The sequence below is a fragment of the Numida meleagris genome, chromosome 3 (assembly GCF_002078875.1).
Source record: "Numida meleagris isolate 19003 breed g44 Domestic line chromosome 3, NumMel1.0, whole genome shotgun sequence".
Classification (NCBI taxonomy): domain Eukaryota; kingdom Metazoa; phylum Chordata; class Aves; order Galliformes; family Numididae; genus Numida; species Numida meleagris.
Window position 1 is genome coordinate 47,480,637 of NC_034411.1, and position 22,054 is coordinate 47,502,690.

Consider the following 22,054-nt stretch of genomic DNA (forward strand, 5'->3'; position numbering starts at 1 on the left):
TGATACAAACTTTATTTCTACTCAGTACTTCACACAATAATAATTTTTATAAGCACAATTTAAAATCTTTCAACCTCTCTTGTGCATTAGCAAGGGAATAGTCCTTGCTTCTTAAGCAAAGTTTGTCTCTTGCCTGAAGAGCTGATGAAACAATTTCTGTGGTATGGCATGACAAAATACCAAGGGTGTTGTGGTGTACTGGCGAGTTTTTATGTCAAAAAAGGTGGCATGAAAACTGGAGTGTGATAATCATGTTGCAATCTGATAATGTTCCTGCCTTCGCTTTTCTATCTGTAGCTGAAGTTGTTGCAATTAGAATGAGTGTTAAGCAAGGTCAGAAACCAATGGTGTTGAGTAAGTCTAGAAGGGAAAAACTACTTTCTTAAAAAACTAGTATTCTTAAAGCACTCTCTCATTACAGCAATTGTATCTGAATGTGGCATGAAGATGTTAGTAATGCTTGCTGTTCTAATCAACAGAAAAATGATTAATGTTCTTAAGTATGCAGTCTTGCCTGATGTAGGGAATCTCAGTCCAAGACTGTTCTCACAAGATATTCCTGAAATAATGTTTTGTGTCAAACTTAATTAGCAGATTTTGGTTACAATTATAGATGATACAAATGTACTTAATTTTGGAGGAGTTTACTCCTAATGAAATTAATCTCACTTGGGGATACTTCTTGCTGGCATCTTTGTGTCTTTTTTACAGTATTGTTGGAACAGCTGTAAAGATGATCAGTGTAAATATACTCGGTGTCACTCATTCAGAGTCTTTATAAATAGTTTCAGTTCCTAATAAGAACTTTTTGAAATGTGAAGCTGTCTGAAGTATCTTAGTAGCTCAGTACTGGGCATATCTTACGTTACTTATCTGGTTGCCTTTTTGAGTAGCCGTTTTATAACATTGCCATTTGCTATGTTGTTTTTGTTCCTGTTTGACTGCAAGGCATGTGTCAGCTCAACCCAAGGGTCTTTAAATAGCGTTCCTTTCTCACTTGTTTTTGATGAGATTAGATTGTTCCTTTAATAGTTACTATTTTGAATGGCAGGGGAAAATTTTGGTTAATAGATATTCTCCATTTGCCTTCCAAAAAATAGTCTGTCTTTATCTTAAATGTGCACTGGTTTCGGTGTTTGTGGGTCGTTTTTTTCATCATGAAATTACTTCAAAGATACAGTTTCAGTTTTCAAGTGTGCATTGGTACTGTGATGCTTCTGTCAAGTTAATTGTGGAGCTTGTTTGTGAATGGCCTCTTCCAGCGCAGGTGCATTCTTGGAGACTTATTTCAAGCAACCTTGATCTAATAATTTAAATTTATTTTTCCTTCTGGTTCAGGAGGATCAAAATTGTGTATGCGTGCAGTTTGTGAAAAGAGAGAGGGCTTGACTCTATTAAAACTCTTTTGTCCTGTTGAAGCAGCCCTGTTTCCAGCGGAGTCAGTCTGAAGGTGGCTTACTCTCTGTAAGCTCTCCCAAGTTTAGTCGCGCAGACCTGGAAATGCAGGGGAGGGGTGGAGGATTTTTGGTGATTCTTGATTAAGCCATTCCCAGAAGCTGGAGCTGGGACCTTGGCCACTCATGGGAAAACTAGAAGTAATCAGACATGTTGTGCTAGTGTATCAAACAGGTTTTGTTTGCCCTTGGATGCAAAAGTAGTTGGAGTATTTTGACTGCAAGCAAAACACTTCCAGACTTGCAGAGCTTGTGCATTAATCTGCATGCAGTTGGCCCAAGGAAGTTTCTTTTTGTAGGAGAAAACAATTAGTTTTTTTCTTAATACATATTTGACTCGAGTATAGTTCTGGTGGAATTCTTTACTGTCACTGTTACTGATCTTTTTCTTGAAACAGTTTTCTTCAATTCACATAGAGCTGCTGTTTCTGCTTAAATTCTTGCCACTCTACTATTCTAATATCTGAAAAAGTAATAAAGAGTTTACTCTTGAAAGTAGAGGATGACTACATTTGTAGAGGGCAATCCAACTTTAACCAAGTTATGAAAGCCTGTAGGTAGGCAACAAACATACCTTTTTTTTTTTCTTTCTTTAGAAATTTGCCTAATTATAAAGAGTTACATTAAGGTAACAGCTAAATACTGTAAATATCTTTTATAGATAGTGCTTATTCTCTGAGGTTTTCTACCCATGTATTGGAGAAATGGTTTTGCCTCTTGGTTTTTTTCATTATAACATGTTAAAGAACATAATCATGGGTGATTTAGTATGACAGATATCAATTAAATATTTACTTCCTGAGCTTATATCGGAGCCTCCTGTGGTTTTCAATCCTTACCATGCAAAGCTTATGTAAAACATCTACATGTTGCAAATTCTAGTGATTTCAGTAGTTAGCTAAGAGTTGCATCAGCAGTTTTGTATTGTATTTTTTGATGGAAAGTGTTACAGAAGTGAAATTTCAAAACTAATTGATTTCTCTTTCTCATTATTTATTAATGACTGGTAAAAAATAATGTAACACTAAAAGCATTCAAAACATTTTAAGCAGTAAATTACGCTATCAGTGCACGTCCTCCTGATTTGAAGCAGGAGAGCAGACTAGTTTACCACATTCAGTTTAAAGGTCTGAATTTTCTGCTTAGAAACAATTTTGAATTTGAATGCTGAGTGCTGTTCCAGAGAATATATTTCTCTTATCTGGACTCCTGGATATTATCCTGTTATGGCATTTCTGCACCCCTGCTTTTCACAGCTGAAAATTTCCCTAGTGATGGTGGAAAACCCTCTCAGTTTGGCATTTGTAATTTCAGGCTTTGACATTAAAAACACAGTAAAGCTCTGAACTATTTTGATAGCCTACCACAAACAGCAAGCATTTAATTTTGTGCGTGTTGGTACTGGGATGAGTGACAATAACAATTGCTCTTTTCTAGGATTGCTAATTTTTGTAACAACTTGCAACTCAGCAAGGATTGTTTTCCTCTTTTGGGATAGTTCTTGGAGGCAAATGAGTTTCTGAGGAAAGCAAATCTATGTACAACCTTGCTGTTTATCTTGTCTTCCTTCTCTTCACCTTTTTAAAAAAAGTGGGGAGGCAATGAGGGAAAGAAGGGAAGGAAGTGAAGATGTCTTGTCTTGGCATTTGGAGAGCAGAATGGTAGCGAAGGACACAACAGTACTCTGTGTGGAAAGGAAAAGCTCTAGTCTTATAATAGATCAGATTTCAAACTATTAAGTTTCAGTGCAGACATGTTTGAAGACAACCTTGTTCTTACAGAATTCATGCTTCAGTTACATTGCAGGATTGTGGAGGAACCTTGGAAGTGCCAGGGAGCACAAATAACTATAGCTCTGCATCTTGGAAGGGCTCAGAACCATAGATCACCATATATAATGTTTTCCTTCGAACCATCGCATGAAGAGAGGAGTTTCTCCCTTCCTTTGTGTTGAAACAGTTTCAGTTATAGGAAGTGAGTTAAAGGATGTGGATATTCATTTACTTTTATCTGGAGAAAGGAAGCTGAGACACTTCATCTGTGAACCTTGGAATCGTATGACTCCCTCTTGTAGTAGAGTCACCCTGCGTGATAACTGTAGAAGTGTTTTCTGTGACTGCACCATTTTATGCGGAGTCTCTATTTTAGGGTGTTGAGGTAATGCTGTCCCTTTTGGTGGGATATGTCTAATCTGGGTTTCTCCTCTTCTCAGCTTCCTATTTTTGTAAAGCTTACAGCAAAATGTTATCTGCAGGACTTCTTTCTCTCTGTCAAACTTGAACAAAACAGCTCTTCTGCCGCAGAAAGTATGAGCAGATTACAAGCAAGTTGAACCCTTGTAGTAGGAGGGCAGATGAGTGCTGGCATAAGTATCAGGCATTGCTTGGAATCTGGAAAAGGACATGCACAAGGCTAAAAGATGAGCAGATTCTCTAAAGTTTCAAAAACCCCCTCACTCAAAGAAGCTAGATTTGCAAGGTAGTAGCACGCCTCCTTCCAGTAAAATGCAGCCTAGAAAAAACTGCAGGAAATGTATTTTGGAAAAATACTTTGGCCTGTGCTTTTCTGTTAATGTTCTGGTTTCCATCCTTTTGTGGATGGAAACTGGCAGTGGGTACTTGCATATGCATACTGTGCTCCCTAATCTTAAAGAAGCTGTTTGTTTGACATCCATGACCTATACAGAGCTGTACTGCTACATTCATGCTTTCACAGAAATTCTGTTCAGTGAAGAGCAATGCACTTCTTGTGGCTAAGGGGTCCATCTGAAGTCTTCAAGTACAATGAGAGCAGGATTTAAGATGCCACCCACAAACTTTTAGACCAAGAGCTGAGATGAAAAAGGAAACTTTATTTTTAATGGTATACCTACATTTAAAAAATATTAAAGAATTGCATCCTTAATGCCAATTTTTCTCGAGACTTAATTTAGTTTGTTCTAATGACCACCTATTCTTTGACACTATTAATACAGCTTAAACTAAATAAAGCAGATTGTTCACTAACAAAGCTAAAATGCTGCATAAGCTTTTTCAAAAAAAAGAAAACATTGGTATACAACTATTTTTGTGGAATGACATAGTCTTTGTGTAATAGCACAAATATCTGGAAAAAATAGAATAGTAGTATTGCGCTATGACAAAGTATAGTAATGCTTCAATATTTTTGCATGTAAAAAAACTTATTTTTCTATGCTCTATGAAAAGTACAAAAAAATTAAAAGCTTATTCATTTGGGTATCCCTTACATCTTAAAAGTAAGCATTGCAGCCCAAAGGTAATGATTTGTTTATATTATGACAGTTTCCTTTCTTGATTTTGGTGGAAGAGTGCCATCTACTGAATTGCTTCAATTGTACCTTAACTTTTTGTGTGTGGTGGTAGTATTGAGCTAACCTTCCATAAAACTGTCACTACCACTTTGATAGCAGCAAAATATTAAAATTATCTCATTTTTTGGTGATTTCCAAAACTAGAAATTATGTTAATGTGGAATTTGAGTATTATCTGTGGTCTTATTCTGGGACAAAATATTTAAAGGGTTAATGAGACACAAGTGACAGTGGGATTCAGCAGTCTGGTCTAGCTACCTCTTGACTTGGAAGGATTGGCTGACGTTTGAACAAAGTGAAGGTGTAATTGTTACAGTTACTAATTACAGTTTGTTGTCTGCCATGAATATCCCATGTTTTGTGGCTTAAAAAAACCAGAAGATTTATTTAGCAGGCAGGAGTTAAAGGAAGTATTTTAGATCATTCTGTCTTCCCAAAAATAAGGGATAAGAGACACTTCAAGACCTAACAGTGGCTTTATAGTCAGAAATCGGCATTAATTGACAGTAATTGATTGGGAAGGATTGGCTATGTTCTTTAAAATCATTAAATTGTATGTCTTATTGGATAATATAAGGTACCTTATGCTTTTGTAAGTTAAACTAAGCAGGCATATGAAAAATCACTTAACATCTAGTTCAGCACATTACATTCGTTAATGCTGCTGTTGGCAATTCTGTATGAAATATTTGGACACTGGAAGAGAAGTCATTCTTCCCCCATGCACTGCTAAGTTTTAAGAGCAAAAAAAAATGGCTCTGCCTTTAGTTGTGGCCAAGAAGCTATGGACATAAGAAGAAAAAGCCTGGTTAATTATTAATATTGTGATCTAGTAGGAGGTAGGATATTCATAATACATTAAAATTTGGCATTAAAATTAAACTGATTTAAGTGGATGAGTGATGAATAGGACTTGGTAGCATGCAACAGAATACAAAGATATTTGCCTCTGAATTTTGGTGAAGTTTTTTCAAAGTATATAATTATTTCCTAGTTTTATTCTTCTGTATGTAGTCTTTCAAAAAAAAAACTTTATCGAGTTAGCAGTTACAAGCCATTTCAGTACATCTTGTATAGTCAAAGGAACCATTATGCAAATATATTTGTAGCAATTTTGCTCTCTCTCCCCTTGTGTTCTGCCATTCTCCCCCCCTCTCATCCTACTTGGAAAAAAAAAAGCCAGATTAATCACCTTTTTTGTGTCTTGTTATTGCTGAAATACGGCTTTTAGACTTGAGAATAGGACCTGGATGACATTCTTTAGGAAAATAAAATGAGTAAAATCAAGAAAAGCCTGTAACCTGTCAGCTCTGAGAAAAATCAACAAAATACAACCTTTAGAGAAAACTTGCTGGTACTTTTCAAAGCTATTTGGAAAATACTATATTTGTACCTGTTTATATAAGTAGCTTTGAAGCTTAAGATCTATTTTGACTCTTGGCTATTTTTTGGTAGAAAAAAATCTGAAATAACTGCTCAATATCCACTGCTGATCAGTTTCTATGCAGTCTAGTTCAGTAATTAATTCTTTTTTCTTAACATAAGTTAAGAAGTTTTTATGCTTTGAAATTGCTGTAGCTGCCTGTATAGAGAAACAAATTAATGAACTTAACTGAGACCTACGTACTCTAGGATTTTTCAAAATAGTTGACATTGAATTGATTGGTTTCTGGTGGTTAAAGAAGGTGAGCACTCTTTTATGAACAGAGTGAATATTTGGAGAAGATGATCTGCATTCATGCAGGAATAGATCTTACATTGGTCAGAGATAGAAGTTGAGATATTGGCTCCAGGGGCTTGTGTAGTCATCAGTTCAGTGGAAGCTGCAGCAGCAAACAGCAATAATTGTTTGCTGTAGACTATTCAGCTAATATGACATTGGTAATAATAAAATTAAAATCTGAAAAAAAACCTGTTTAAATATCACACATATTCACAGAATAAGAATGACTGAAGTTGAAGAGACTTCTGGAGTCCCTGTGATCCAGCACCCTGATTGAGCAAGGCCACCCAGGATGTTGTCACCCTCTTCACCCAATAAGGAAAACTCCTGAGATCAAATGGTATCAAATAATTTCACGACGATGTATCTCATATACTTTTCTGGTCAAACATACTCCATCTGAGTGGAGCTTCTTAGCCTTTGTCATTTGTATTAAAACAACCGCTGAATTGTCACTCAATGCAGTTGCTCTCAAAAATACTTGAACTTTATATAATGCTAAGATTCCTAGAAATTGAGAAAAATGTCTTGCATTTATCAGTCTTATCAGTGTGTAAATGGTCTCTTTGGAGTCCAAAGGAACTGCCTTTCTTTGTGTAATTTTTTTTAATTATTTTTATTTTTCCATTCTCTCAGGAGAAAAGAAGACCTTTGGGGAAAAAAAACAGGACTGAGATTCTAATCTCTTCTTCCATTAGGTGCTTTGCATTTATTTTCATCCTTACAACTAACAGAAGCTGAATGTAGATTTTTTTCATTGCCTGGAAGTTATATTTCTTTACTCTCTAGGGACACTTGTGATGGTTTCCAAATACTATATGTAATGTTGGCTCTTTTTCTGTGCTAGTAATGAGGTCTAACTGCGTGTAGATATCAGCTAATTCAGCAAGTGCTATTTTTGATGTACAAGCATAGCAGTCAGTGTCTTCTGGCTGGCTGTATTTGTCAGTCTTCCTTTCCCTTATCCCATTTCCCTAAAGCCAGTTTTCTTGCCCTCTCCTTTTACTTCACTGGAAAGAAGAGAATACATTCTAATCGCCCACCTAGAATCTCCATAGTAATCTGTTGCTGGCAATTTCGTAGGATTTCCACCTGGCAAACGTTAATCTGTTTTAAAAGCTAATTGTGCTTAGTATTGAAACGTAGATGACAGCACCATACTTTACATAACAAAGCGGTAAACTGGGCAACTTCCAAATAGGGTGGCGGCTGTGAGGTGTGGCTGCTCTTCTCAGGAAAAAAAGTGTGAGCTAATGTAGCCTGAATTGTGTGGGCTATTGTTCTGTGTCCTTCTGCCTTTTCTGGTGCCTGCTCCTGTCCCTTAAAGTTCTGGTTTGTGCTGGGGAAATCCGTGGGAGCGGAGGTGAGGTGCTCTCAGTGTCACTGGACGACAGCAATATGCTGTAAATTTGAAGAAAATGAGACCAGCCCATCAACACAAGATTACTTTTTCAGATTACTGAGCTGTTATCCTGTGTTGCATTTTTATATGCTACAAAGTTAACGTTATGGCACTTTTCTTTATTCCACGGCTGTTTTTAGCTGCCAAGGAAAAAATTACTACTATCTCAAAAAGAAAGAAAGAAAAGAAAAACCAAAGAACTGCCTTGGGTTTAATTTGAAAGTACCTCTCAGGAATGTAAGATTTAACTAAAATTAGGGAGGGTTTTTAATCACACATAAATCAATGATCAGAGCTGTCCTTCACCCGATCCTCTGGAATAAATGCCACTTTTGTCAGTTACAAGGAAGTTTGGTATGAGGAGGAGGCAGAAGAATACTGACTGGACCAGAAGGGACATCCTGCCTCAGTTCTCCAATCTGCTGCTGAAGCTGCATTCTTAGGCCAAATTGTTACCTGGGCAATGTAGGTGCTCATAGGAAACGGGACATCTCATCAGTTTTCACAGTAAGGCTGCAAGTCGGACTAAGATAAATGTTCTGCGAGATTAAGAAATCTAGGAAGTCTTAAAATTCTTTTTGGAGCTGTATCTGACCTCAAATCTATGAAAGCAGACCTATACCTTTCAAAAATGCATTTTCATTATACTTCAATTTCTTAATGAAGTTGTACTGTCTGCACCTTTCCTCCAGCACACTAATTCGGCAGAGGAAATGTAGCTGTTGCTAAGCCACTAAAGTTAGGGGACAAAATCATCAGATCTGGAGCACTTAGGGGACCTGTTTTTATAAAAAGAAGAATGAAATATATGCAGAAAATGAAATCTGTATATGCAAGTGCTGTAATTCTAGCTAAAAGCTTTAACAACCCTGGGTATATGAAAATGAGCTCTGTCATTTAGAGATGTTGCTGTTTATTTTCCTGATTCAGGTGCATTTTAAACTGTAGCTCTGTTTACATAAATAACAAAGAGGCCCTTGTTTTTTGTTCTTTTTTTGTGCTTTTTTTTGTTGTTGTTGCTTTTGTTTGTCTGCCTGATGTTGTCATTTGCATTAGGAAAGTGGATGTGAAATAGTGCTGAATGTATTATGCTTTTTCAGGCATAAATAGTGAGACATAGAGAAGAATAAAGACCAGCTTATCTGAGAGGCGTGAGCATGGCAGGCCTAAGCACTTATGGGCCTCAGGTTTTAGAAAGAAATTCTGTAATCTCGTTGTTCTTGAAAAATGGTAGTATGCAATCAGATGTGGCTTGGTGTGAAGTCTAAAACTCTCTCCAAAATGGCTTGAGGCTTTTTATTTAGTCATGTTTCTTGGTATTAAATGAACACGAAAGGTCGAAACTAGTTTTGTAGACATTGTCAACTGTGGTACTTTACCACTTCACAAATAACTATTTTACTGGCTGTGTGAATTGATACACTGTTCTTTGAGATTGTTTCTGTGAGAGGTCATACTTCTGCATGAGAAAGCAAAAGTACTAATCAGATCTAAGTATGGGTAGGATCATCTAATGGTTAAGTTGAATGAGTTAAAGCTGATCTGCTGCTGCTGCTTAGAGGACTGTACGTCACCAGGAGTATACACTGAATTTCAGAGTACCATAAATGAACTGCTTGGTTTTTTGTGTGCTGTTGGATTGCATGAAGACATTGGCAATGGTGAGTAATGCCAGACTGACTTGTAGTTTTTATCTGCTCAGAATAGTTTGGAAATGTCACCATCTTCACTTTTTTCTCTGTTATGGTAATTCTTGGGGGCCATACAAAGTATGTGTGAAGTGGTGATTTTGCTGTCTAGAAAAATAATTGAGAGGCTGACTAAGCAAAATAGTAAAACATTGTATAACAATGACTGTTTTAAAATATGCAGGTGTAATCTGCAGTGCTTTAGAGCTATGTGCTACAGACTGGTACATGTAAGAATGCTGTAAGTAACGTTAGTGATTTGCACATAATTCAGATCAGTGGTATGCATCTTTCTCTACTAGATCTGTATTTTGTATCACAATTACCAAATGTTTATATACTGTAAAGTGTTACAGCTAGAGTTTTGAGAAGTATCTGGTAACAAATTTTAAAAGTTGCTAGTTCTGTATTTGTCTTGTAAACCCCAAGGTATTGTAATGGTGGCAAATCTGATACAGGAATACAGTCCGTATCTTGTGCTGTACTATCAAAACTTATTGCAATGTTATAATATGAAGGTGGGAATAGTTTGAAAGGAAATTAATTTTATAAATATGATTCTGTATTCATAACTGACTTAGTTATGCTTGGGATTGAATTGATAGCTATGGGTTTTGCAGCTGTTTCCAGTGTCAGACAGGTCAACCACATGTGAAGAAAGCCCAATATTAAATAAAAAAAAAAAAACAACACATGCATGACAGAAATAAATGGACTACCCTTCTGTGGCTTTCACATGTAATCTGGAATTAGTTTTCATTTTCAAAAAATTGCTGTTTAGGCAGATGTGTGCTGAGTTGTTCCTATGCAGATGAACTGTAAATACTAAGTTGTTTTTTTTAAAAAGGAATTTTGCAGCATTAATGCACAGTAACATAACAAACTGAAATGCTTTAGTTTTGTCTGCATAAAAAATTTAAAAATAATAAATGAAATAAGCAAGGTAGCTCTGAAACATCTTTGGCAAAAATACATTTTGGAACTCTTGCCACAAATTAAGGTTGGTAAGGTTATATGTGTGATCCTATGCTTTTCTAACATATGAGCTGCGCTAGCAGTTTGGAAAATAAACACTGATGTTAGTTCATGAGCACCTTGTTACTTCAGTCATGGCTTTTGTCTTTTGCCTTTTGCTTGCTTTTTCATAAAATGTGCACTGGAGACAAATGCTAGTGTTTGCAGGTGTTAATTTCCTCATCACACTGGGGAGCACAGAAGCAATAGTTATAGCTACTGTTGAGAAGCTCTTCAACTATTTTGTTCATATTTAGATTAAGAGACAAAATTGCAGTAGTGGGAAGAAATGCTTGCAAGTAAAGAAGAAAGGATTGGTATTTGATTTAAAAACAAGAACAAAAAAAAAAAAACCAAAACCAAACCTGCTCAGAGCAGACTGTTTTTCTCCACAGCAACCCTAGGCCTTTGGCAGAGAATTTTTCCTGTCTACAGAACGAAAATGCTTTGCCCATCTTGTCATTATCCATTACAGTCTTTTCCTGTTTCAGGGACTGCTGTGTGGTAGAGAGTCGCTGCTTAGTACAGAGAGCTCTTGTGCCTTGAGCGCACAAAGATATAGAGGAATTGTACAGACTCAATCTCTGAAGGTCCATTCTAACTGAACTTCTCTATTCTCTTATCCTTCTACAGTCAGTATTGAAGCGAATCCAAAAAAGTGGGAGACTTTGCATTGCTTTAGAAAAGAAGATTAATGATGGTTAGGATGATTATGTTAATTCAAGATGAGAATAGCAATTTTAGCTACTAGGTGAAAAAGGGAAGGCAACATAATCCTTGGTTGAAAGAACTAAATGGACTAGCTGAAAGGACTGATTTTATTTTATTTTTTTCATAACCATAAGTGGGATAAAAGAGATCAAACTCTGTTTTTCAGATCTGTATATGAGGCTTTCACTCACTTGTAAAGAAGCAAAATCTTCCTCTGTACATTTAAACTTTTGTAAACTTGCTTGTAACATTGCAAAGGTATTGATTTTTGGAGAGGAAACTGGTTCATATGCCCTGGAAAATGCTAAAGGATTTTTGGTCAGAAGTTCAAGTATTCTTAATATTGAAAATTATATTCACTGGTAACTGCTTCTAGAAATACTTGCAGCAGACAGTTCTTGAAACCAGCATGTGAAGGATAGCATTTGTGAAGATTGGTGTAGCTCAAAGAATCCCTGGATTTCTGTGTTTTTCTGGGTCATACTCCCTTTATTATGAGGCAAGGTAGCTATGAAGGCTCAACTTCAAATAAACTGCGGGTGGTGAAAGAACAAGTGTTACATATTTAAGTTGGAAACTAATTTCTGGGGAGATATTTGGGGAAGCTTTTGTTAGAAAACTATGTCAGTGCGGATAAATAATTGACAAGACTTAAAATTCAGTTCCTGTAAACATCTGAATTTCACCTTTAGAAACTGCTTGCCTTTTTCTGCAAGTAGTTGTCAATTCAAGTGAATGCAGAAGTGTGAGCAAGGCTGAAGTAAATAGAGTCTGAAAATTTTGTTCTTCCTTGTGGGGATTTTTTTTTTTTTCAGTGTAGCAATTTGCAAAGGCACTACTTGTACATTAAAAGTATTCTGAGTTTGTAAAGGAAGGTATCCTTTTGGGGAGGGAGAAGTGTGAACATGAAGCTAATTTATTTTAAGTGCTATAAACTGGCAGTGGAACACAGATTACTTATTTGTACAGGAACCAAGCTGATAAGAATGAAAAATAGAAAAGGGGAAAAAATAGGTGATGCAAGCTGACTCTTTAAGCCCTTCCACTCCAGAACAAAATTAAATTACTACTACTGTTCAGGGAAGAAGGCTGGAATTAAGTTTACTGGATTATTCAACATCTGTTTAGTATCTCTCTCATTACTTGGCTGAATGTTACACAGATTCATTAGGTTAGGAGAAGAAAGTGATTGAAGTTTAAAAAGTGAAATACTGAGGTGTGTTGAAGCAGACTTCATCCTACTGTAGTTCTGCCTGCATTTTGTCTCACTGTTTAGACACTGAGCAGGAGATGCTTGTGGTTTTTAATTCCATGTAACCTAATAGTTACTTTTGCTTTTGCACTGTCTATAGTGTGAAGGCACCTATCTGTCTATAGCATATATAGATCTATTGATAGATGGATTCACACTACATGTATGTATAGATAGATATAAATGTACACACATATAAATGAAATATGAAATAAATACGTTTTTTAAGGGTATTTGTATCCACATCGATTTGATCAGCAGTTTCTCAGTAAATGGAAGACTTGAGGACTGAATAAGAATTGTAATGATTTGTGAATTTCTACTGTATAGTAACAGAACAAATTGTATATTTTCCTTGATTTACATATATCTTTGAAATGGTTTCCATTCTTCCCAAGATGCCTGCTTAAAACTGTAGTGGTACAGTGGCAGTGTAGTGGCAACTAATTCTCCAGGAACCCTGTTTGTACTGTAATGATGATATACTGACTGTTTTACATAATTCATTTGGACTCGTGTTATTTCTGTTCTCTCACCTAGAGGCTGGAGAACTGCTTTAATTTCATGTCTGGAGAAAGAGGATAACCAAATTGAAAATACAGAGTCTTTGCAACAAATCAGCTATGGAGATTAGTAAGAATCTGTGTTGTTACTTCTTCTATTTGGTATTCATTATAAAAGTAGAGAACTGATTTCTGCGTGGGAGGGAAAATGAGCACACTTTTGTTATCTCATCATTGGTGTGAATCCAGGAAATCTTGATACTGAGATCCTGGAAATTTACATTATACATAGTGTACCATTGACTCCTCCATATTTTGGCTACTGATTTTTTTTTTTATCTCTGCCATAGCATATTTTCTTTCAATATGCCTTGCATTATTCAACTCCTCTTTCATCTGCAAGCAGCATCTAAAAAGCAGAGAAATCTCCTTTAGCACTTGAAGAATTTGATCATTTGGTTATGATGTTTATTTAAATAAACTTTCTTTTATACTAGTCCTGATATTTAACTCTACTAAAATAACTGCCTCATAATTCTCCATTGTGTTCTCTTTGACAAAGGATCCTTTAGGTAAATATAAGTTAAGCTGTTATACATAATTTTCTTATTCCATGGGGATAAACAAAATGGGCCTTTCAGCTCCTTATGTTACTATGTTGTTTATAAATGGATTTTTTTTTGTTGATCATTAAGATCTACCTGGTTAAATATTTTGAGTGTACTAGCTAGAAGCAGGATGTTAGCCTGTTTGAATATGGTATTACTGATGTTGACAATGTTTTTCTTCCTCCTACATTGCATACATCAGTTTTTCCTTAATGGTAACAATTCAGCTTTGGTCGGCCAGGTGTTGAATGTTACTGCCAGCATGACAGTGGAGCTGCAGTAATCCAGCTTCAGTTCCTGATTAATGAGGTCAGTAAATCGATCTCTCTATTCTGTAATTTAGAGAAGATGCACCGTGTGTTCCTCAGTTTCTCACTAAGCAAACATCAAAATACAGATACTATTCATGCTGAGAATCACTTGTGTTAAACACTTAAAACAGTTAAGGTAACTTTTTAAATCACAGACATTGCTTGACTATCTTCTGAAAATGACTTCATCTCTAGAGTACTCCTGATACAAGCAGGAACTCTTTTGCTAGTAGTATCTATTCCTGTCAGTGAATATTGCAAGTCATCCCTTGAAGTAAAATACACTTTTAATAGTACCAACAGTTTCAGTGGATTGTTAACTTTACTTTGATAGCTATGGTTTTAGATGTGAGCTGAAAAAAAGATCTCTAATCCAAGCCCTCAGTAATTTCACCTTTATTTCTAAAGATGTAACAGCTGTGACCTGACAGCAATGCTGTTCTTGAGCTAGCCAGGACCAGATTTCTAGAGGGACCTCTAGCTCAGAGGGATGCTGAAGTCAAGTATCACTAAATTTGTCAGCACATAGATGTTAGCTGCTGAATTTATTAGTTTATTTCTCTACAGATATGTGCATGAGGAAAGCTTCTTCCCCATTACTCCTCAGTATAGCACAGAACCAAACATGGTTTGGCTGATTGCTGTGATCAAATCAGTTATCCCATTACTACTACTTGAAACTTATCTGTGTTATGATGTAAATATGCATGCTTGTAAATATTTTAATATTGGTAGCAAATTGCGATATTTCCTTTATGATGTTATTAATACAATTTCTAGAGTCCTAGAAATAAATTCACTAAAACTTTATTTTTAACAGGGAGCTCTTGTGAGTGCCTTGGCTGATGATACCTTACACCTGTGGAACTTACGTCAGAAGAGACCTGCTATACTGCATTCACTCAAATTTAACCGAGAACGGTAGGGGTTGGATTATTATTGCTTTGCATGTTAGTATCACACCGTGAAAATTAAAGATTGGATTTACTGATGCAGTGCAATTAATAAATTGTTAAATAATTGAAATTGGATGTACATTGGACTTGAGTTATAGGCTGTTATGATCAAAATTGCTTATGAGTAGATGTAACATATCTCCACTAAACTAAGGTGCGTTGGTTTTTTGGTGTTTTTTGCTTGCTTGTTTTTTGTTAAGTTTTTGGAAGTAGTCCTTTTTTTTTTTTCCAGAATAAGTACAAGAGGAATGATACGCCAACTTTTAAACGGTGTGCTTCTGAGCTGGACTACTCAGAGCTCAGAGATGCCTACCAAGAACACATAATAGTCTGCGACTTGTACCTCTGTTGAAAAGAGCAGGAATAGGCTTTAAGTAATAGGTAGCAAGAAAGAGGAAAGCTGAAATATTTTTATAAAATCTTTTAATGTGATATCATACAAAGTGCTTGCATAGACTGCTGGGTGGATTATGAAGTAACCTTAAGCTTTAAAAAGGAGCAGGTCACAAACAAATTTGTCAGGTCTGACATAGATGGAGATTGTTTTCATGGGGTAGAAGACTAAGTGATTCTAAGTCTCTTGAAGTTGTTTTTGTGATCACTATGTATAAATTATTGAGCACAAAACACTAAGCTGTTTACAGAGGAACATTCTGCATGCCAAGGAGGTGTCAGGGTGTATGTAGTAGAAAAGTCAAGTAGAGGAATGAAATTCACCTCTAGTTTAAGAAGAGTTGTCCATCCACATGAGATACAGTGGTGTATCTCAACGTAATTCTCCCCTTGTTCTTTCTTCTTGTTTCTCAAATGGCTTTTCTCTTACCTCCGTAGCTCCTTGTAAAGTGTAAATGTAAAATTAGTCTTTACAGCCTGAAGTAAAGCATTGAATGACAGTTTCTAACGAGTGCTTTAAAATGGCCATCTGAGGAGGTGATTCTGATTATATGTAAATCTAATGGAACCTGGTTTAGAGTCTGAGATGTAAAGATATCTTTGTTTAAACCAAGAGGGAATTTGAAACCATTTTGCTCTAAAATGCATCATTTTGATTTCTGGTTAAAGGAATACTTTCCCTTTCTTGAGAAAAAATCAGTTCAGAGATCATTTGGGGAAACCTGACTTCCATTAGTCCATGGGCCACGATGGGATGCACCTATGAGTGCTGAAGGAGCTGGTGAACATCACTGCTAAGCCACTCTCGATCACATTTGAAGTGTCATGTCAATCAAGAGAGGTACTTCAGGACTGGAGGAAAGCCACTGCCAACCCAGTCTTGAAAAAGGGCAAGAAGAAGGAGAATCCAGGGAATTACAGACCAGTCAGCTTCACCTCAGTTTGTGGAAGGATTATGGAACAGCTCATCCTGGAGGCCATCTCTGAATTAAACATATGGAAGACAAGAAGGTGATCAGGAGTAGTCAGCATGGATTCAGCTAACAGAGATCATACTTAACTAACCCTGTTGTTTTCTGTGATGGGACAACTGGCTGAGTAGATAGGAGGAAAACAGTGGATGTTGTCTACCTGGGACTTTAGGAAGTTTTTTTTACACTCTCCCATATTCTCCTAGGCAAGCTCAGTGCAGACTGTATGAGTGGTAGGTGAGGTTATTTGGGAACTGGCTGAATGGCAGGTCTCAGAGGATTCTGTTCAGTGGCACAGAATCTAGTTGGATGCCTGTAGCTAGCTGTGTCTCCCAGGGGTCAATACTGACTCTGGTATTGTTTGATTTATTCATCAGTGTCTTGTAGGAAAAGACAGAGTGCTTCCTCAGCAAATTTGCTGATAATAGAAAACTGGGAGCAGTGGCTGATACTCCAGAGTGCTGTGCTGCCATTCAGAAAGACCTTCACAGGCTGAGAAGATGGGCAGAGAAGGAACCTCTTGAAATTCAACAAACCCATGTGCGGGGTCCTGCACCTGGGGAGTAATAACTGTGCACCAGTACAAGCTGGGGGCTAACGTGTTGGAATGTAGCACTGTAAGAAGGATATGAGGGTCTTGATTGACAGCAAATTGACCATGAGCTAACAGTGTACCCTTGCAGCCAAGAAGGCCAGTTGATATCCTGGGCTGTATTAAGAAGAGTATTGTCTGCAGACTGAGGAAGGTTCTTCTGCAAAAGCTACATGAACATGGTCCTGAGCAACCTTCTGTAGGTGGCACTGCTTGAACAGCGGGATGTGACCAGATGACCTCTAGGGTTCTTTTCCAACCTTAACAATTCTGTGATTCTGTGAAATGTGGTGCTCTCACTAGCAAAACCTGTCACAGGGAGTTGAACTGTGTGTGTTCTTAACAGAAAATGAGTCAGGGAAGTAGTTTAGTTAGGTTGTGTCACTTTAGTGGAAGTACTACTTATTAATTTGAGGTAGACTAGAGTATTTCCATGAATAGTTGTGGCTTGCTAAAATATGTGGTGGAAGCACTGTAATTATCAAGAGCAATGAAAGTGAAGTTTCTGAGACAAAGGTTTATTCTTGTAGTAATTTTAAAGTTTCTATCATCATAACTTACGGAAGTAGCCAGAAAAATTAAGATCCCAGAGCCATGCATTGCCATAGCCATTTAAGTCATGCTAGATGACTGTCACCTATGTTTTCAAATGGTCAAGTCAGTATTCTTTTGACTAATTCATAACATGAAGCTTTATAAAATAAAGTGTGATCTCACTAGAAGACAATAATTTTTATTTGGAACTTAAGAGAATTGAACAAGTTCATTGCTGAATAATTCTATTTAGCTGCTTTTAATAGCTTAGAGCTCTTAGTGTTAACTGCTTCTAGTAGGTTTGATGCTACTTGACTTTGAAGTAGTTAACTTTGGGTCAGTTTTATGTTGTACATTAACTACTGAATTTAAGGAGATAAGTGTTCATGAGTAGTACAAGGATTTTAGGTACCTTATTAATAACATCTTTTAAATAACTTATGATTTGTGGTTGAAGATTTTCTCATAAGAATAACTAATCAAACATGAATTATTAAAATATTACTACAAGGCTCAGTTTTAGTATTTAATATGATGTAGTAATGATGCTTCAATTTGCCAGCTTGTACTTTGTAGGGATTTTCAGTATCTTGCAAATTGTTTTGCATACAAGAAAATAAATAAATGAACAAACTAAAAAAGTGTTCTTGGAGGAGAAACAAAGTCAATTTACTAAAGGACTGAAGCAATTATTTAAGTTATATCAGTATTTTCTCTAGAACTCCTATATGCAAGGGTTTAAAATTATATACCCAATTGGAAATACCTGGAAATGTCTTGACAGAGAAGAAAAGCAGTATTCTACGTAAGAGTTGAAGTCAATATGTCAGGGGGCAATTTTTCTCCAGATTTGGTTTTCAAATCCAATCACAGAATGGTTTGGGTTGGAGGGGACCTTTAAGATCATCTTGTTGCAACCCCCTTGCTATAAGCAGGGACACCTCCCACTAGACCAGGTTGCTCAAAGCCCTATCCAGCCTGGCCTTGAATGCCTCCTGGGAGGGGGCATTCACAACTTCTCTGAGCAACCTGTTCCAGTGTCTCACCACCCTCATAGTAAAGAATTTCTTCATAATACCTAGTCTGAATTTAGCCTCTTCCAGTTTAAAAACTATTTCTCCTCATCCTGTCACTTATAAAAAGTTGTAAGTTCTTCCCCAGCTTTCTTGTAGGCCCCCTTCAGGTACTGAAAGGCTACTATAAGGTTCCCCCAGAGCGTTCTTGTCTCCAGGCTGAAGAGCCCCAACTCTCTCAACCCGTCCCCACTGGGGAGGTGCTCCAGCCCTCTGATCATCTTCATGGCCCTCCTCTGGACCTGCTCCAACAGCCCCATGTCCTTCTTGTGTTGGGGGCCCCAGAAGTGGATGCAGTACTCCAGGTGGAGTCTCTCTCTCTGGAGAGCAGAGTAGAGGGGCAGAATCACCTCCCTCAACCTGCTGCTGGTCATGCTTCTCTTGATGCAGTCCAAGATACGGTTGGCCTTCTGGGTTGCAAGTGCACGTTGCCAGCTCGTGTTGAGTCTCTCATCAACTGACATCTCCAAATCCTTCTCCTCAGGGCTCCCTCAAGCCCTTCTCTGCTCTGCCTGTACTTGTGCTTGGGATTGCCCTGACCGAGGTGCAGGACCTTGCACTTGGCCTTGTTGAACTTCATGAGATTGGCATGGGCCCGCCTCTCAAGCCTGTCCAGGCCCTTCTGGATGGCATCCCTTCCCTCTAGCGTGTCAACTACACCACTCAGGTTGGTGCAGAACCTTATGTTCTGAACTCTGATGTGAACTATAACGTTGTTTCTAGCATATAGAGATAACAGAAGCAATTCATGCTAGCCAGATTAAAATATATAATTTGAAACCTATGTGTGACGCTTTTAAGAAATGTGGGGGAGGGAGGAATAAGGCATTATATTATATATCGTACATTAATGAAATCTGTATTCTGCTGGTACAGCCTTTTACCAGTTTTGGTTAATTCTCTGCTTTTAGCTATGTGCATGGATGACTGTCCAGTGCTAACATGATTAGTAGAACATGTATTCATTTCACCAGTTGGTGATGTAGTTTGGTGAGTTTCATGCGTGTTCTGAAAGCAGCTTCTAGTATATTATTGGAAAGTATTCTGAATTCTTGCTTTTCCACTCATGAATTTTAAAAACAGGGAGTGATAAGAAAGTTGCTTTTTAATTTTAAGTAGTTCTACATGACTGTTATCCATTATAGGTTTCATTCTTAGCAACAGAAAATGTCTTCATTGCAGCTTTTCAGATTTGAACAGCACATTTCCTTAAAAGTAGCAGCCAAGAGCCTTTCAAGTTGATGCTTTTCGTTGAATCACTAAATCAGTTGTGTATTTATAGATAAAAACTTGGTAATCTAATAGCTATATAGCTGTTTACTGCCTATTGTACCAGTGATAGTGAATAATTTTAAACAAGTCTTTTTTGACCTGGTGACTGGTGAACATGTTAATGTATAACAAATCTGTTGAAATTAATGGCAGATGTCGGAAGCACTGTACAAAACAAGCTAGTTTTGCAAGTTTTCTAGCCTTTTGTTCTTGTTGCATTTGCGTGGGTTTCGCAGCTGCTCCATGTTCTAGTTACTAAACAGAAGTTAGAAGATATTTAACCAATGTAATGATGAGCTTGGCCACTGCTCCTTAACTGTGGGAAGGAGGAAGAGAAGCAGTGTGTAGGGGCCAGAAAAAGTATGCAAAATGATATATACATGGGGTTTGTGCTTGCATGACTTTACTATGCAAGTTAGTGTCTTAGTACCTCTTCGCTATATAACACAATTCAGTGTGTGAACTAGGTTTTGTTCATTCCTAAGTGTTTTTCAGTGAATGACAATGCAGTTTTTGTCACTTGTATAGACTTGAAAATACCTCAGCTTTATGTAGAATATGGAAAACTTGTCTTGTGATTAAAGACTTGTATCTTTCCTGAGATGGTTGTGATTCTGTCTTAATGCCAAAATGAATGTTTTACTTGCTTTGTAACATAGCCTGAGGACAAAATGAGAACCAGAGTGTAAAAATAGAACCAAGTGTTTTGTGTACCGGTGCTTTGCATATCGATCACTGAATGCATTGATAGGAGTTTAATTTTTAATATGTCGACTTTTATGCTGTGGGATTTAAATAGTTTTCCTCAGCATGAAACTGCACAATTTGGAGTTATAAAATTGTTTTAAGTACCCTGCTATCAACAGCAACTTGAGCGTTGTATTTCAAACACAAACCCTGCAGTGTGTATGGAGAATTCTCCTTTGTGTTTACTTTTTACTAGCAAATATGATTTTTGACTTTTATGACACGTACCCCACTTTGTTAGGTCCTATAAATCTACGCACACTACATATTAGCAGGCATTTGTTGAAAGGACTTCTTCTTCCAGCCACATAACTGAATTTATAAACTGACCAATTCTGCCACTTTGTGGATAGTAGAAGGACATACAGGATATTTTTTTTGCCTTTGAGAGCAGATGGTCATAGACTTCTTGTTTCCCTTTTCTGTATACCAATAGCACTGTTTCACTTCCAACATTTATTTAGTGGGCTCTTTTTTTCCCCACTTCATATGTTTTGGGGGGGAATTATGGTATAGCTAACAAAGAACAGGCACATACCCAAATGATACTTCTGAAAGGTTAAGTATTTCAGTCTTTGAAGAGTCAATAAGATACTGAGTACCCCTTTAATATCTGACACGTGGCTATCTTCTTATGTTGAAAAATGGCTTGTTTTTGAAGATCAAAAGGAAGTAACCTGGTCTGTTTGCCTTTATGATTTCATATAAAATTTCTTTTCCCCAGTTGGCTTGAAAATGTTGTTCAATGGTGATTCACTAGATAACATATTTAGGAGTTCTATCTTGTTTTGACTAATTAGCAGGAGAAAAAAATAACTTTTCAGCAGTCTTGATTTGCTGCAGAAGTGAATGCTTCACTCATGCAAGATCTGATTCCTTAGAATTTTTTTATTTTTTTATTGAGGCTGTAAGATGCACTCTGAGTCCCACACTTAGATGTGGTTGATGGAGATACAATTGCATGTTTTCTGCTTCTGCATCTGCTATTGAGTTCCTACTACCCTGGGACTTCAGGTTACTATGAAACCTGTCTCTATTGTCTGATTAACTGTTTTCTCTGTACATCAACGATTTTTCAGTGCTATGAGCCACATAATGACCAACTGTCACATTCATGGGCAGAATTCAACCTCTGGTCTTTAAGTCGTATCGGTGTGGCAGACTTTCCACATGAGTGATGATCACAATTTGGCTGTATCCTATGGGAAATTTACATCTGTCGACATTTGTTAAGTCCTGCTACAGCCTGAACTACTTCAAGGGAGGCTAGATCAAGCCCTTGGCAGTCTGATTTAGTTGTGCATGTCCCTGTTCATTGCAGGGGAGTTGGACTAGATGACCTTTATCCCTTTCAACATTTAGGCTTCTGTGATTCTACTTGTATTAGAGCAAGCTACTTGAGTGTCTTCTGATGCCAAGTGTGGTGGTTATTCCTTGAGTCCTAACAGGTGTCTGACAGGAGCTCATAAATGTACTTCCAGGGGATTTTGTCTGTGACTGGGATCCTCAAATCCTTAGT

The 22,054-nt window shown here is 37.1% G+C and overlaps 1 protein-coding gene across 7 annotated transcripts in view; it reads left to right on the forward strand.

Moving 5' to 3' along the window:
• STXBP5 (syntaxin binding protein 5) overlaps positions 1–22,054 on the forward strand; it is a 107,277-nt gene that overhangs the window by 14,381 nt on the left and 70,842 nt on the right. For all 7 annotated transcript variants that reach the window (XR_002436405.1, XM_021389904.1, XM_021389906.1 and 4 more), the window contains exons 3-4: positions 13,914–13,995; positions 14,818–14,918. Coding sequence is in view for 6 of the 7 variants with exons in the window: in XM_021389904.1 (XP_021245579.1) it covers positions 13,914–13,995; positions 14,818–14,918 (183 nt within the window). In the remaining variant the exon portion in view is untranslated. The remainder of the gene's footprint in view (positions 1–13,913; positions 13,996–14,817; positions 14,919–22,054) is intronic.